This window comes from Podarcis bocagei (genome assembly GCF_964188305.1).
Source record: "Podarcis bocagei genome assembly, chromosome: 14".
In the NCBI taxonomy this organism is placed as follows: domain Eukaryota; kingdom Metazoa; phylum Chordata; class Lepidosauria; order Squamata; family Lacertidae; genus Podarcis; species Podarcis bocagei.
The window spans coordinates 49,479,460-49,495,466 of NC_138139.1; the positions used below are offsets into that span (position 1 = coordinate 49,479,460).

At 49.8% G+C, this 16,007-nt stretch overlaps 1 protein-coding gene across 7 annotated transcripts in view; it reads right to left on the minus strand.

The window, feature by feature from the left end:
• The window catches only part of LLGL1 (LLGL scribble cell polarity complex component 1), a 93,339-nt gene that overhangs the window by 26,071 nt on the left and 51,261 nt on the right, over nt 1-16,007 (minus strand). For 4 of the 7 annotated variants that reach the window (XM_081169404.1, XM_081169410.1, XM_081169408.1 and 1 more), the window contains exons 3-11: nt 11,640-11,721; nt 10,358-10,488; nt 7,279-7,437; nt 6,743-6,905; nt 6,072-6,207; nt 5,126-5,180; nt 4,748-4,902; nt 3,327-3,544; nt 2,626-2,696 (exon numbers count right to left, since the gene is read on the minus strand). In XM_081169404.1, coding sequence (XP_081025530.1) covers nt 2,626-2,696; nt 3,327-3,544; nt 4,748-4,902; nt 5,126-5,180; nt 6,072-6,207; nt 6,743-6,905; nt 7,279-7,437; nt 10,358-10,488; nt 11,640-11,721 — 1,170 coding nt within the window. The remainder of the gene's footprint in view (nt 1-2,625; nt 2,697-3,326; nt 3,545-4,747; nt 4,903-5,125; nt 5,181-6,071; nt 6,208-6,742; nt 6,906-7,278; nt 7,438-10,357; nt 10,489-11,639; nt 11,722-16,007) is intronic. The other 3 variants (XM_081169407.1, XM_081169406.1, XM_081169405.1) reach the window with 3 other exon arrangements.

The following is a 16,007-nucleotide window of genomic DNA, read 5'->3' on the forward strand; positions in this document are numbered from 1 at the left end:
CTGCTGAACTACAACTCCCATCATCCCTGGGCATGCTTGCTGGGAGTGGAGTGCTGGGAGTGGAAGCTCAGTAATGCTTGCAGGGCCAGAGGTCCCCCCCACACACACACCTGGTGTGCATGCTTATTGTAGCACAACCTAGCAGAACCTGTTGCCAGAAGCATGATTATTATTTTACAAATGGCAAGGGATAAATTGCACACTCTTCTCCTCCTGCGCAGGGACTACAGACTCTCATCTGACGCCTAGGCCAGTTGTGGCTAACCTTTGGCTCAACAAGTACTGTCGCACTACAATTCCCATCAGATCCAGCCAGCACTTACGGTGGTCAAGGATGACAGCTGATGTGGCTCAGCATCAACAACACACCCACCCCACACGTCCTGCAGATTGGTGCACAAATGACCTCACTGGCAGAAGAAAAGTGATTTCCCCACAAAATATTCTGGCTGCAAGAATCTGGGGGTGGCAATATGTTCACAACTCTGTCCTTGACAGTATTACAGCTAATATATCCAGCTCTGCTAACTCACACCCCTACTATGAAACCAAACTCTGTCCTGCGCAGAGAGGAGATGCAATGTTTTTGCAAACACGCTTTTCCAACTATCTGATTCCTCCCCGACTTCTTCCTTTGCCCCTCGAAAGCAAAACCTGAAAAGTCCAGTTTTTTATTATTTCCGCACGCTGAAGGAATTCGGGAGGCGCAGATGCCAAATATTACCAGATTGCCCTTGGCGGGCGAGAGAAAAAGAGAGCGAGTTAAGAAAACGAGATCAGGTTGCAATTGGTTTTGGCAACGGCATCTTGGAGGGCTTTATAGCAGTCCATTCCACATGACAAGGGGAAATGCGGCGGTTGGGAGGGAGAAAGAAAATACAGGGAGGAGAAACCACCCCTTTGGAATAGATTTCCCTGGTCTTCTCCCCCTTACTCTGCTATCTCACCCAGGAAAAAAGAACCCATAACAAGTAACTCATTGCACATTTCAAGTTGTAAGAAGCGCTTTGTTTATTATGGCCTCTCTAATCCTTGCAAGCATGCCTGCAAGGTAGGACCGCACTGATTATCCCCATTTCGCAGGTGGAAGGGCGGAGAGAATAACAGCTTGTGTGTAGTGGCCAAAAGACCCCAACTCACGGCTCAAGCGAGAACTGAAAGGGCCACTTCCTGCCCAGAGAGACCACCGCAGGTTGGCTGCGAGCCAGGATCTGGCCGGCTTGCTCCGACTTCCCTGCCTTTGAAGCCTCCGCTCGGGCCAGAACATCTGCTGCCTCTGGCTAGCGAAACCTTGGCTGCGCTCCCCAAGGGGGAAAGTGAAGACTGGACCACGTAACGCTTGACACCAAGCAGCTCAGGAGTTGCCAAGAGGGAAGGAAGGCGAGGAGAACGAGAGAGGAAGCCCTCAGCAAGGACAACTGAGGCATTCTTGCCAGGCAGCCAAAGCGAAAGAAGCGGGGGGGGGATTCTCACTACATCCAAGGAGAAGGGGGGGACTCTTCCTGTTCCAAATTTGCGCTTCCACAAACCAGACAATGCTTTATACCAGGCACAGGCAAACTCGGCCCTCCAGATGTTTTGGGACTACAACCCCCATGATCCCTAGCTAACAGGACCAGTGGTCAGGGATGATGGGAACTGTAGTCTCAGAACATCTGGAGGGCCGAGTTTGCCTATGCTTGCTTTATACACAAGGTGCACCTTGCATTCCAACTTCTTGAAACTGCTGAAAGTTCTTCTGTTCCGTCAGTTAAGAATGCACCTGTCCCTTACGGTTAGCTGATTTCAAACTATAACACATTTTTACATGGGTTTTGCTGTATGATTTTGTGCACCACTGTTATAAACCGCTAGGTGTTTTCTTACTATTATTATTAATAGTGATGTGTAATTGTAAAAAAAACCAAACCCCAAATAAAATGAAGACAGAAAGTGCAGAAGGGACCAGAGCAACGTAAGAAATCTTAAGCTGTTTAAATTGCTCTGAAAGCAGATAAACTGCAATGAAAATGAATTGCTTATTATATATTTAAAAAGAGTATGATCTAACATTCCCTCTATTTAAATGTGCAGTGCACATGAGGCCTGGGAGCCCCCAAAGCTGTAGGGCAGTGTTTCTCAAACTCAGGTCTCCAGCTGTTGTTGGACTACAACTCCCATCATCCCTAGCTAGCAGGACCAGTGGCCAGGAATGATGGGAATTGTAGTCCCAAAGCAGCTGGAGATCCAAATTTGGGAAACCTGGTCTACGCACTGACTGGCGGCACCTCTCCAAGATTTCAGATGGAGTCGCTCCGAGTCCTAACAGGAGAAGCTATTGGGAACTGACCCTGGGACTTCCTGCATGCAAGGCAGATGTTTAGCAACCGAGTTGTGGCCCTTCCCCAACCTTGCAGAGCTGGCGCCCTCCAGAAACTGCTCGACCACAGCTCTCATCAGCACCACACTGGCAGGCGCTGACGGCAGCTGAACACCACCTGACGGGCCCCCACCTTGGAAGAGGGGCGCTCCCCAACATCCTGCCTCAGCTGCCTTCTGCTTTCCAATGCAAAAAAATTCGCACTCAGCACAAACAACATTACATGGGAGGAGGACAGCCTGGGGAGAAACCAAAACACAACTCACCCGGTCAAGAGAAGCCCCCGTTGGGTGGGTTCCTGTGCGAGGCTCCTTCCTCCGTTGATGGGCCAGTTCTGCTAAGAGAGAGAGATAGAGACAAACGTGGGAAAAGAGAACAGTGGCCAAAGAGTGCAAAGGCCCTTGTATTATAATTGTTGTTGTTGTTGTTGTTGTTGTTGTTGTTGTTGTTGTTGTTAGTAGTAGTAAGGTAAAGGTAAAGGGACCCCTGACCATTAGGTCTGGCGGTAAGGTAAATGGCGTTTCCGTGTGCTGCTCTGGTTTGCCAGAAGCGGCTTAGTCATGCTGGCCACATGACCCGGAAGCTGTACGCCGGCTCCTTCGGCCAATAAAACGAGATGAGCGCCACAACCCCAGAGTCAGCCACGACTGGACCTAATGGTCAGGGGTCCCTTTACCTTTAGGCACAGCTCCATGTTTCTTTTTGGGGAGGGGGTCATCAAAGGAAGCGAGACCCCCCTCTGGCCATGATGCAAGAGGGTCAAAAGGAGCAAGGCAGCTTTAATAATAATAATAATAATAATAATAATAATAATAATAATAATAATAATTTATTTATTATTCATACCCCGCCCATCTGGCTGGGTTTCCCCAGCCACTCCGGGTGGCTTCCAACAAAGTATTAAAATACAGTAGCCTGTTAAACATTAAAAGCTTCCCTAAACAGGGATGTCCCTGTGCCAACTCACCACAAAGGAGAGGCGAGGGCTCTGGTCTTCTCCTGCGCTGATGATCCTCTCCCACAGCTTCAGGGGGATGTTGGAGATGTGGTAGGAGCAGGTGATGGCCGAGGAGTGGAGCGGGGCCAGGTACGGGGCGGGAATGGTGGGCCAGCCGGGCGTCTGCAGGTCAATGACCACCAGCTCCTCCTCCACCAGGACCACCAAGGCGGTTGGGTTGTCGAACTCTGGAAGGGAGAGAGAGAGGAAAGCCCCTGTTAAGATGCGCCAGGACAGATTGACTTTGGGGAGGACAGAGGAGAAAAGGAGAGAGGACCACTTGGGAACAGAGGCAGAGATGGAGGAAACAGAGAGGGAGAGAACGATGGACTTCTTGTCTGTGTGGTGCAGTGGTTAAGAATCTAAGAAGAGCCTGCTGGATCTGGCCAATGGCCTATCTAGTCTAGCATCTAGTTCTCACAGCGGATCACTGGGAAACCCCGCAAGCAGAACGGGATCACAAGAGCTTTCTCTCTCCTCCTGTGGTTTCCAGCATTGCTGCCTCTGACAGTGAAGACAGAGCAGAGTCATCCTGGCAAATAAGCCATGAATTTGTCTAGCCCGATTTCTAAAGCCATCCAAGTCGGCGGCTGCCTCCAGTGGGAGAGAGTTCCGCAGTTTAACCACATGCTGAGTGAAGGAGTCCTTTCTTTCATGTTTCCTGAATCTGCCAACATTCAGCTTCATGGGGGGTCCCCAAATTCTAGTGTTGTAAGAAAAAGGGGGAACACTTTTTTCTCTGCCCACTTTTTCCGGGTCACGTACAGTGGTACCTCGGGTTAAGTACTTAATTCGTTCCGGAGGTCCGTTCTTAACCTGAAGCACCACTTTAGCTAATGGGGCCTCCTGCTGCCGCCGGAGCACGATTTCTGTTCTTATCCTGAAGCAAAGTTCTTAACCTGAAGCACTATTTCTGGGTTAGCGGAGTCTGTAACCTGAAGCGTATGTAACCCAAGGTACCACTGTATCATTTTATAAACTTCTATGGTGGTTTCTCATCTTTTCTCTAAAAGTGCCAATGCCCTTTTTTTGAGATGGGGCAACCAGAACAGAACACCGTACTTCAAATGTGGTCACGCCGCAGATTTGTAAATTAGCACTAGACTAGGATGCTGGGGAGACCAGGGTTCGAATCCCCACTGGGCCATGAAGCACACGGGGTGGCCTAGGGCCAGGCCCTGTCTATCGGGCCAACCTACCTCACAGGGTTGTTGTGGTGAGGATAAAAACAAGGGGGAAGCAGGGGGAGGAGGGGAGAAGCACACAGGTCACATTTGAGCTCTTTGGAGGGAAGTCGAGATATACACATGCAACAAATCAGATTGGCTGTTGTTGTCTAAACATATCCTCGCAGGATAGAGAGATGTTTGAAAATATCAAAAGGTATTTACCCTCCTCTACCTCTGTGTTGCACACGGTGAAGAAGTCGATGACACGCGAGGTGAAATCAAGGGTGACCAAGGTCTGTCCTTGCAGGATGGTGACGCAGTGCCTGTCTCCATAACTGGCCCTGGGCATCCCCCCACTGAAGATGATGTAGGGGCTCCTACAGGACGGGAGTTAGAAACAGCAGTCAGGCAACAAGGCCACGCAACTTCAACGTCCTCTGAACGTCCCCCCCCCCCACGTCGACCCATCACAAAAGAAAAGCCCCGTAGGAGAAAAGAAGCCAGGAGGATGTTAATATCGCACAGGTTGCAAAATCCAAGGGCATGGGAGGTGCACAGCCAAGGAGTAAAATCTACTCTTAATCCAGACATGAGACCTACCCTGAGTCGCACGTCTGCCAGACAATCTTGTTGATAGCTTTGCACGGGAACGGACCTAGAACGGGAGAGGAAGATTTTGGAGTGACGCTCTCGCTTTGTAAGATGCAAGCAGAAGAAAAAGACCTAGCTCACATTTCTTCCCACCCCCTGATTCCAAGCTCTTCTTGAGGCCAATGATGCTCACAAAGCCCCTTTGGGCTAGCCACAGCAGCAGCAACAACAACAACAATGAAAATACCGAGGGATGTTTTTCCCCCTCCTTCCTCACAAACAATACCAGAATGTGGGACCTATATGAGGACACTAGTAAGGCTTAGGACAGGCAAAAGGAGTAGGAGGAACTTGTGGGATTCATTGCCCCAGGATCCAGAGCCAACATGTTCTGATTTTTGGCTCTGATCCTCTGCCCTTGTTGAATTCTATAATGGCAATTCTGAGACTAAGGAAGAGGAAGCGAACAGCCAAGACCACCACCCAGACTGGCAGCAATAAAACCGCTAGCACCTTTGCAAAGCTAAGCAGGGTCTGGTATGGTTTGAAACTGGATGGGGGACTGCGTGTTGAGATTCCTACATTGCAGGGAGTTGGACTAGATGACCCTCAGGGTCGCCTCCAATTACCCTAATAGACCAGCCTCTGCTGCCAGTATCTAATGTTGTTCACCCTGAGAGCTTTTAATAAAAGGTGGTAGATAAATGGAAATACTAACAACAACAACAAACTTATATCCCGCCCATCTGACTCGGTTGCCCCAGCCACTCTGGGCGGTTCCCAACAAAGCAAAATATCAAATTGCATGAGTCACAGCCTTTCACCAATTCTTCCACCACAGTTAGTGATTTTGACATGTGCATCAAGGAGGGTTTCCCCCTTTTTTACACTGAAGTTCCCTGGATATAGAGCCTGGACCAAGCGCCAATAGAGGCCCTATAGCCATTAGCCTCACCGTAAGGGATAGTGGAGGTGGCCGGCTGTAGGGTCTTTGGCGAGCCGCCCGTCACCGGCCACACGGCGTAGCCTCCGTCGCTGTGAGAACTCACAACCGTCTGGCCGCTCCGCTCCCATCCGAGGCTCTCCAGCTGCTGCAAAAGACGGAAACCCAAAACGTGAGGCCTGAAGCGTTTGGGACACACACAATGGCGAGAAAGAGAGGGGGGGAAGGGCAAAAAGGCCTCTGGACAACAGAACGGTCAGTGCAGAGGGGGAGAGAACGTGTTAAGAGCAGGGGGGCGGGTCATCGGCATTTTATTATTCGTATATTTTATTTAATTAATCTGCATGCCACACTGAGATCTTCGGATGAAGAACAGTGTAAAAATACAAAACGAAAACGCAAAATACGCCATAAGTACAAGAACAAAACAGTAACCCCTCCCCCACTTGAAAGGACATAGAATGTTAATTAGCCGGGGACCTGGGAGACCCGGGTTCAAATCTCCCACTCGGCCATGAAGTTCACTAGGCATGGCCTTGGGGGCCAGCCACCGCCTCTAGTCTACCTCGCAGGGTTGTGGTGGGGATTAAATGAGATTGGGGAGAAGCATGGATGCCACCTTGAGCTCTTTAGAAAGACGGGGTATTTTAAAAATCCCCAAAAACGGAAATAAAAAGAGTTACCTGGTTGCCCAGAAAGAGGTGCTCAGCTTCCCTCGTGCTTCCGTCCCAAAGAACCATCAAGCCTCTGCTGTAGCCAATCAGGATCTTGGCAGGATCTTTGGGGTGTTCCTGCAGAGATTCCACCGGACCAAGCGCCTTCCCACATCGGTAGTCTTCGGGGACGCTGCAGGATAAAAAGGCAGGGATGGAGAACAACAGATCAATAGAATTTCAGGCATGGAAGGGACCCTGTGAGTCATCGAGCCCTTCTTTTCAAATATTTTTATTGCTTTTTAAAAATACAACAACCACACCATATGAACATGGTACATTACACTGATGTGCGGTAAGAAGTCTCATACTTTGACTTAGGCCGCATCCGTACCATACATTTGAAGCACTATGATGCCACTTCAAGCAGTCAAAGCTCCCCCCAAGGAATTCTGGGGGCTGTAGTTTGTTAAAGGTGCTAAGTCGTTAGGAAAGACCCCTATTTCCTTTCCACTCTGAGAACTGCACTCCCCACCCTTTCGGATGCATCGCTGGGGCGAGCTCACCTCTGCAGGACTTCGTCTTGGTACAGAGTCCTGTCCTCCTGCAGCGTCAAGCCGGGAAGTTCCAGGAAGTAGATGCCACCCCCTTCCGTGCCGAGGTAGGCCACGTCACAGCTTGACCGCAGCAAGATGACCGTCACCCGGGTGATGCTGGGAGGGGAGCTGTCAGGAAGAAGAGAGCGATCAGGAGCCATCCTTGCTCAATCGCCAGGCCAATGGTTTTCCAACATGTTCTGTGACACCCTCTCGCCGTGGGCATTTGCCAAGGAAGCGAGTTCCAAAGTTACCTCCAGGAATGCCTTGCGTCGTCACACCCCCTGCCCTGTCATTTCAATCCTCGGGAGATGTGCTCTCAGTAAGCCTGCTTGCCCCCGAGATTCGTCTTGCGCCCACTAAGAACAGGGCCTTAAGGGTGGTGGCACCAGCCCTTTCAAATGTGTTCCCAGAAAGGACAGGCAGGCACTTACAGTGCTGACATTTAGGCACCTACAGAAGACTCATCTGCTCACCCAGGCTTTCCCTAAGGAGGGATCCAGCTATCCTGAAACCCTTCTACTGATTTGTGTTGCAGCTTATATAGGAGTCTCCCCACTCATGTGTATTTGTCTCCTGTGCAGTGCCAGGAAATAATTAAATAAATCTATTTAAACGGCGCAGAGGCATGAAAAGAGCAAAAATGGCCCCTAAAAGAGCGGGGGGGGGGCTATAAAAATGGCCCCCAAAGAGCAAGAAAGTGGATAGCAATCCCACAGCCTTTGCAACTACAAAGCCGTGAGCCTTTACGCCGACCTTTGAAGCCAGTGGAGAGTTGGGAGTTTGAGAAAAAGAGGTTTGGAGAGAGTGACTGCAGTGGACTGCAGATTTTTATTGATTTTTGGTGGAGTTTGGCTTTTTAGATGGTGTTGTCCACTACAGTCGTACCTCGGAAGTCAAACGGAATCCGTTCCGGAAGTCCGTTCGACTTCCAAAACGTTCAGAAGCCAAAGTGCGTTTCTAATTGGCTGCAGGAGCATCAGACGTTCGGCTTCCAAAAATAGTTCGCAAACCAGAACAGTCACTTCCGGGTTTGCTGCATTCGGGAGCCAAAATGTTCGAGAACTAAGCTGTTTGAAAACCAAGGTACGACTGTAAAGGCGATTTCATGTTTACAAGTAGTGCCCGGGAAGGTAGCCCCGGCGTAAGTGGGGAGACCCCTGTACTAGTTTTGCAAATGCAGCTTTATTGTTGATGTTCACAGCACAGATATTTTTGCAAATAAAAATAAAAAGTACCCGCTCCTTTTGTGTGGGGCACTACACCTGAGTCCTTGGGGTCTTACCACTGCAATGGTCAAAGCCAGGAATAGGCAAACTCGGCCCTCCAGATGTTTTGGGACTACAATTCCCATCATCCCTGACCACTGGTCCTGTTAGCTAGGGATGATGGGACTTGTAGTCACAAAACATCTGGAGGGCCGAGTTTGCCTATGCTTGGGTCAAGGCCAGGCACGGAGACCCCCTGTGCCCTACAATCTCCTGAGATTCTGATGGCTTGGGAAGCTAGTTTCGCATTTCTGATGGCAGAAACACGTCTGGAAAACCACTGTCCTAGACTGCAGGCACCCACAAATGGAAAACCAATCTGAATAGTCAACACCCCCAAAAGAGCCAACGCATTTCAAGGAGAAAGTCTGTGCATCAGTGGCAAATGCTGTCCACCCACCGCCACCAGGCAGCTGTTTAAAGAAGATTGACAGGCCGCACACCCAAGCAGAGGAGTCCTAGAGAAAGCTGCTGTTCTTCCCTCTCCTGTGATGCTCTTTTAAAGCCACGTCGCCAGCTCAGAGCCTCGGACCCAAAAAGCAGAGACCACAGAGAAGCTGCGGCGCCTGCTTGCGAGAGATACAAGCTTACAGATGCTGGGAGACAAAAACCAGGAGAGGGAAGCCGGCGCCAGCGAAGGGTGCAAAGTCACCGCACGTGGCAAGCGGCTAGTCCTTTTTGCGGCTCCCGTGCACATGCAGAGTGAGAGCAGAAGCTGGAATGTGCTTGACAAACCCTTGCTTGTTCCCAGAGCACTGGGATTTAGACACAGGAACAGAGGAAGAGGCCTTATACTGCCTGCACTAGGTGGCAGCAGCTCTCCAAGGTATAAGGGGAGGCTGGGGCTTGAACCTGGGATTGAACAAGGCAGACATTCTACCAACATAGGTCTCCTTGACGGCAGCTCTCTCTGAAATTTAAGGTAAAAGTAAAGAGACCTCTGACCCTTAGGTCCAGTCGCGGACAACTCTGGGGTTGAGGCGCTCATCTCACTTTACTGGCCGAGGGAGCCAGCGTACAGCTTCCGGGTCATGTGGCCAGCAAGACTAAGCCGCTTCTGGCAAACCAGAGCAGCGCACGGAAATGCCGTTTACCTTCCCGCCGGAGTGGTACCTATTTATCTACTTGCACTTTGAAGTGCTTTTGAACTGCTAGGTTGGCAGGAGCAGGGACCGAACAACGGGAGTTCACCCCGTTGCAGGGATTCGAACCGCCGACCTTCTGATCGGCAAGCCCTAGGCTCTGTGGTTTAACCCACAGCATCTGAAATTTACCTCTGCGCAAAAGCTCGACTGTCTTGCTTCCATCTCAGTAGTGGCATCCTCCTTATGGAACACCCTCCCTTCAGATGTCAAGGAGATAAAGAACTATGCCACTTTTAGAAGACATCTGAAGGCAGCCCTGTTTCTGGAAGTTTTTAATGTTTGATGTTTCACTATGTTTTAATACATACCGTAAGCAGCCCAGAGTGGTGGGGTAGAATTTTACTACTGCTACTATTATTATTATTATTATTATTATTATTATTATTATTATTATTATTATTATTTGCCTGTTCTCATCTCTGCCCTCTAATTTTGCCATGCCAAGAGAAGGTCTTGGGAGACAGCTCACGAAGCAGGAGGGCAGGTGGCGGCTAAGAAGGAAAGGAGGGATCCTCTAGATGCTGAGTAATCTACGAGATCAAGAAAGCGGTCCCTGCATCTTCGCAGAGGATCATCTCCCAAGAACCCACAGCGCCCCAAAAAGGAGGAAAAAGGAGGCAAGCAAGCAATGAGTACTTAGCGGTGTCGAACCCTGGCCGTCCGGGGAGGACATAGCTATGGGTCTCCTCCAAGTGAGAGTAGCCATCTTTCTGGTAAATCTCCCAAAGGTGGAGGGTGTTGTCGTCAAGGAGAGACAGCAGCCGGCCCTGGAAAAGAAAGGAAAACCATATAAGTGTGTAGTTAAGAACAGAAGGCGACCTGGCTAGCTCAGGCCAGTGGCCCATTTATACGCCAGCACCCGCTCCTCCACATGCAGCTGCTGGGTGACCTTGGGCCAGTCACGCTTCTCTGAAGTCTCTCAGCCCCACTCACCTCACAGAGTGTTTGTTGTGGGGGAGGAAGGGAAAGGAGAATGTTAGCCGCTTTGAGACTCCTTCGGGTAGTGATAAAGCGGGATATCAAATCCAAACTCTTCTTCTTCTTCTTCTTCTTCTTCTTTTCCTAGCGGCTAACCAGATGTCTGTGGCAAGTCTACAAGCAGGATCTGAGCACAAGGGCAAGTTCCTGCAACTGGTGTTAGGAAGCACTGCCATTATGGCTAGTAGCTGCTGACACAGATTTGTCTAAACCTCTTAAGCTGGGCACCACAAATTCCCTTCTGGGCTTTTTGCTGCCTTTCCCCTCTTTAACAGCACTTCAATTACCGTATTTTGCGCCCCATAGGACGCTCCGGCCCATAGGACGCACCTAGTTTTTGGGGGCTGGCGATGGGGAGAAGTGCGCTGATCCCGGGACTGCAGGCAGCTCTGCGCCGCCATCTGGAGTGGGGCGGGACTTAGCGCCCCGCTCCCGGTGGCCGCGCAGAGCTGCGCTGCAGGCAGCTCTGCGCAACCCTCGGAGCCGGTCTCCCGAGGGTTGCACAGAGATTCCTGAAGCCTGGAGAGCTAGAGGGGTCGGTGCACACCGACCCCTCTCGCTCTCCAGGCTTCAGCGAAAGCCTGCATTCGCCCCATAGGACGCACACACATTTCCCCTTCATTTTTGGAGGGGAAAAAGTGCGTCCTATAGGACGAAAAATACGGTAAGTTCCTAGCATTTGTAGAACCTCCAATTAAGTTCCTAGCAGTTGTAGAACCTGAGATACAAGACAGGCACTATTATTCTCGATTGTCTTTGAGAAAGTGACCTGCTCTGCCGTTTCAGTGTTTGGCTTTGCACACACACCCCCACACACCCCAGAAAAGTTCCCAACAGGGTCATAAACAATACAATGCAGGCAGCTGCCTAATACCGACAGGCAGGGGATATCAACCTGCGGGCAGCGTCAAGGTGGGACCAAAAGGTGCCGTTCTTTTACCTGTCCAGGTAGAAAGTGCATCTGGGTGACAGTCGCCGTTTCCCTATGTAGGCCTGTGAATTCCACGCCAGGAGCTCCGTATCTGAGGCAAGCACAGAGTCAAGGAAGAAAGAGACACACAGGAAGAGCTGCAATCCAAGCTTCTACCAGGCCCCTTCCTCCCCAACTGCGCGTTACCTGTATCAGAGAGAGCCCTGCTGGAACAGCTCAAAGAGCAGCTTGCTTCAGGCAGAGGGCAACTGGATGCCCCCATGGGAAGTCCAAGTTGAGAAGGCTACAGGCTTCTCCCAACTGCTGCAGGTATTGGTTATTTGGAGGTAGACTGCTCCTGAACAAGGAGGCTACATTTACCCGTTGGGAGTAGTAGACACTGACAATCGCTTGTGGCAGCACTCTTTATTAAATGTCAATCCTGCTCTTCTTCCTGATAGAACCCGGGTGGCAAACAGCAAAACAGTTGCACCTCCCTCAGAGATTTGGGGTGGTGGCAGCCCCTAAGATGTGGAATTCCTTCCCCAAAGAGATGCGCTGGGCACCTTCACTATCCAGATTCTGGCGAATGCTGAATACATACCTTGTTGCCCTGGCTTTTGATTTTAGGACCCAGCTCCATTCTGTGATTGTAACTTGGGTTTAGACCATGGGTAGGCAAATTAAAAGGGACATGGGTGGCGCTGTAGGTTAAACCACAGAGCCTAGGACTTGCCGATCAGAAGGTCGGCGGTTTGAATCCCTGCGACGGGGTGAGCTCCCGTTGCTCGGTTCCTGCTCCTGCCCACCTAGCAGTTCGAAAGCACGTCAAAGTGCAAGTAAATAAATAGGTACCGCTCCGGCGGGAAGGTAAACGGCATTTCCGTGCTTTGCTCTGGTTCGCCAGAAGCAGCTTAGTCATGCTGGCCACATGACCCGGAAGCTGTACACCGGCTCCCTCGGCCAGTAAAGCGAGATGAGCGCCGCAACCCCAGAGTCAGTCACGACTGGACCTAATGGTCAGGGGTCCCTTTACCTTTACTTAGGCAAACTAAGGCCCGCGGGCCAGATCTGGCCCGATCGCCTTCTAAATCTGGCCCGTGGGTGGTCCAGGAATCAGCGTGTTTTTACATTAGTAGAATGTGTCCTTTTATTTAAAATGCTTCTGTGGGTTATTTGTGGGGCATAGGCATTCATTCTTTTTTTTCCTTTCAAAATATAGTCTGCCCCACCCCCAAGGTCTGAGGGACAGTGGACCAGCCTTCTGCTGAAAAAAGTTTGCTGACCCCGGGTTTAGACTGTTTTTAATATTGTGTTCTAATGGTGTCACCCGTCCTGCAACCTCAGGGTGAAGGTCAGTTAATTAATAGTACCAGTAATTATAATAATTATGATTTTTATTACTATTATTATTACAGAAGCGGAAGCAAAGCTCAGCTTCCCAGGAAGGGCGAGCTCTAAAATCAAGGACACGCAAAGCAAGTTTCTAGCTCTCATGGATGGAATTGGAAGTTTTTTTGGGGGGAGGGGGGGAGCAAGGTCTGTTCATCTCAGAAGCTGGAGGTGGACAGACTGAGAAGAAGCTGCAGATCCCCGGATTTCCCCCAAGCAAGCAAAACAAAAATATTATGCAAAGCAGTTCAAACATCGCAAAGGCATGAAAGGAAAAGGAACCAGAAGAGCGTTAGCACAATAAGCACCATTTCTACGGGAGCTGCATTTTCTTGGGGAATAATTTGGATCTTTGAACCAAGTTTTCTGCTTCAGAGTTGCTAGCCGTTGCTGCTCTAAACGTGGTGTAGACGTGGGCCCTGCACTCTGTCCCACATCGCAGTTCTCCTTTCACTTGCAGGCACAAAATTGTTGCTTTTGTTTTCCATGTTGATGGTGACCTAGTTTTCAAAGAGCCGGGCCTGCTCTCTGCTCCGCAAGCGACGGCGGCACACATTTCAGAGCAGCGAACCGTGCACAGAAGGGAGAATTCAACGGTTCTCTCTCTGGCCTGGATTTTGAAGGGCGTGTTTTGGACGGGGACTCAACCTGCCCTCTAGCTTTTAGGCACGTCCAGAAGGTCAAGGCAGGTTGTTCCGCTGAGTCCTCGAACCAGGAGAGAATGGATCACAGATCACCCATCACAGGTGGATTCAAAGAGTGCAAGATGAGAACGGGGGATCATAAAGAGACGACAGAAGCCTCCTCTGAATGGGGGTGGGTTACCCCCCACGAAATAATTGCATTGTGTGATCACACAGCCACACACCAGCCTCTTAACCTACCTCCCAGAGGCTGTCATCGTAGGGATTCATGGGGGGAGGGAACCATGTAACCCTTGGAGATAAAGGTGGGATAAAAATGCAATAATTAAGCTGCTTAAGAAAGCTGGAGGAGCTAGCCAGATGGGGACGTCTGTCGCTACCCTGACACCCAGAGATCTCCACGTGGTCGCAACTGGACCCAATCTAGTCGCAAAAGGCACCTGGCGCCTGGCTAATTTCTAACCATGCCACACACCCATCAGCAGCTGACTTGGAGGGAGGCAAACGCCAAAGCAGGGGATCATTCAGAGAAGCGACAGGCTCCCTTCGCAGCTGAGCTCACGGAAGCCCTTAATAAGTCCTGCACACAGCATCAAGTAACTGCCTTACCAGAACAAGGATTTCCACTTGCAGAAGAGGACTTTCCCCCCTCTCCTCTCCTGTGCACCTCTTAAATTTGTTTTAGGGGTCCCCAAACCCACAGGAGAAAATTTGGGTATGGGCAAGTCGCATTGCACAAACAGGAATTTCCATGCTGGTGGGACGAGGGGGCTGGATACCGCCCTTAATGTGCTTTTCATAGGGAGCATGGATGCAACCCTGGCATACCATTTGTAAGTTTTTGAGCCAAGAATAACTTCTCTCTGACACTTTTACAGTTGCACAAACAGTAAAGTTCTCTGTACAACCCAGATCCTCCACATTTTATACTAATATAATATAATATAATATAATAATATAATAATATAATAATATAATAATATAATAATATAATAATATAATAATATAATAATATAATAATATAATAATATAATAATATAATAATCGCACCTTCCCCACCCCCCAAAAAAGTTTCGTCTCAAGCTGGCCTGGCTACAGGAAAGTTCAGGGTCTAGAAAGGGGCTCAGACAGCAGGGAAAGATCAGAAAGAGACGCGAGTCACTACATTATAAAAATCCTTGATCCTCCCCATGTCTTCCCCCTGATAGGCAGTCCAGGGCTGCAATTAGGCATTGCTTCTTTAAGTATGAACAATAGCATTAGCGGCAGCGGGGCTGCAAGAACCCCTGAACTTTCTCACGGGTTCATCTCTCCACCCCCCATGCTTGCCCTAGGGTAGCGTGGACTGCTTAAAATTTTGGCTCCCCCCCCCCGACCAGGCATAGGCAAACTCCGGCCCTCCAGATGTTTGGGACTACAATTCCCATCATCCCTGACCACTGGTCCTGTTAGCTAGGGATGATGGGAATTGCAGACCCAAACATCTGGAGGGCTGGAGTTTGCCTATGCCTACCTCAGACGGTCCTGTTAGGAAGTCTGACCTATAGCCACATCTCCTAGCCCCAAGGATGAAGGAACCAACTGAGGCTGTTCAGGAGCAAGAGAGGAAAAAGCACTCTGCGTATGCTCAGAGGTGTTCCAGCTGCCACTTCTCGTGTCCAAAGCACAGATCAGTTTGTCCAGTTCAGGTTTCTCTGGCGCCTGCAGGGCATCAGGACCAGTTAAGGGTATAACAAGTATCAGTTCAATAAATGAGGCTGGATTTTCAGGTGTTTGGACAATGAGCTTGCAAGCCGAGATACTTTTTTATCTGAAAATACTTTCTTCCTGCCACAGCTTCCCCCAATGAATTATGGGAACTGTAGTTTGTTAAGAGGCTGAGAGTTGGTAAGAGGAGGAGGAGAGGAAATGGGCTGCAGTCCTCACAGAACTACAATTCCCAGAACCCCCTGATCATTAAGCCACTCTTGAGGTTGCAGCTCTGGCAGGGGAATGGGGATCTCCGAAAAACTTTCAGCATGCTTAGCAAACTACAGTTCCCAGTATTCTTTGGGGAAAAGACAGGACTGCTTAAAGTGGTATGAAACTGCTTTAAATGCGTGGTGTGGATGGGGCCTTATAAAATTATGATATCCAGCTTAAACACAAGAAAAGAGCTTTGAGGAAGAAGAGAACCTCTGGGATAGCTCAGTCGGTAGAAAATGAGACTCTGAATCTCAGGGTTGTGGGTTTGAGTCCCACATTGGGCAAGAGGTTCCTACATGGTAAGGGGGCTGGACTAGATGACCCTTGTGGTTCCTTCCAACTTGATGGTTCTACAAGGAGCATCACACATGTGGGTCAGCAGGCCAAAACAAACCTC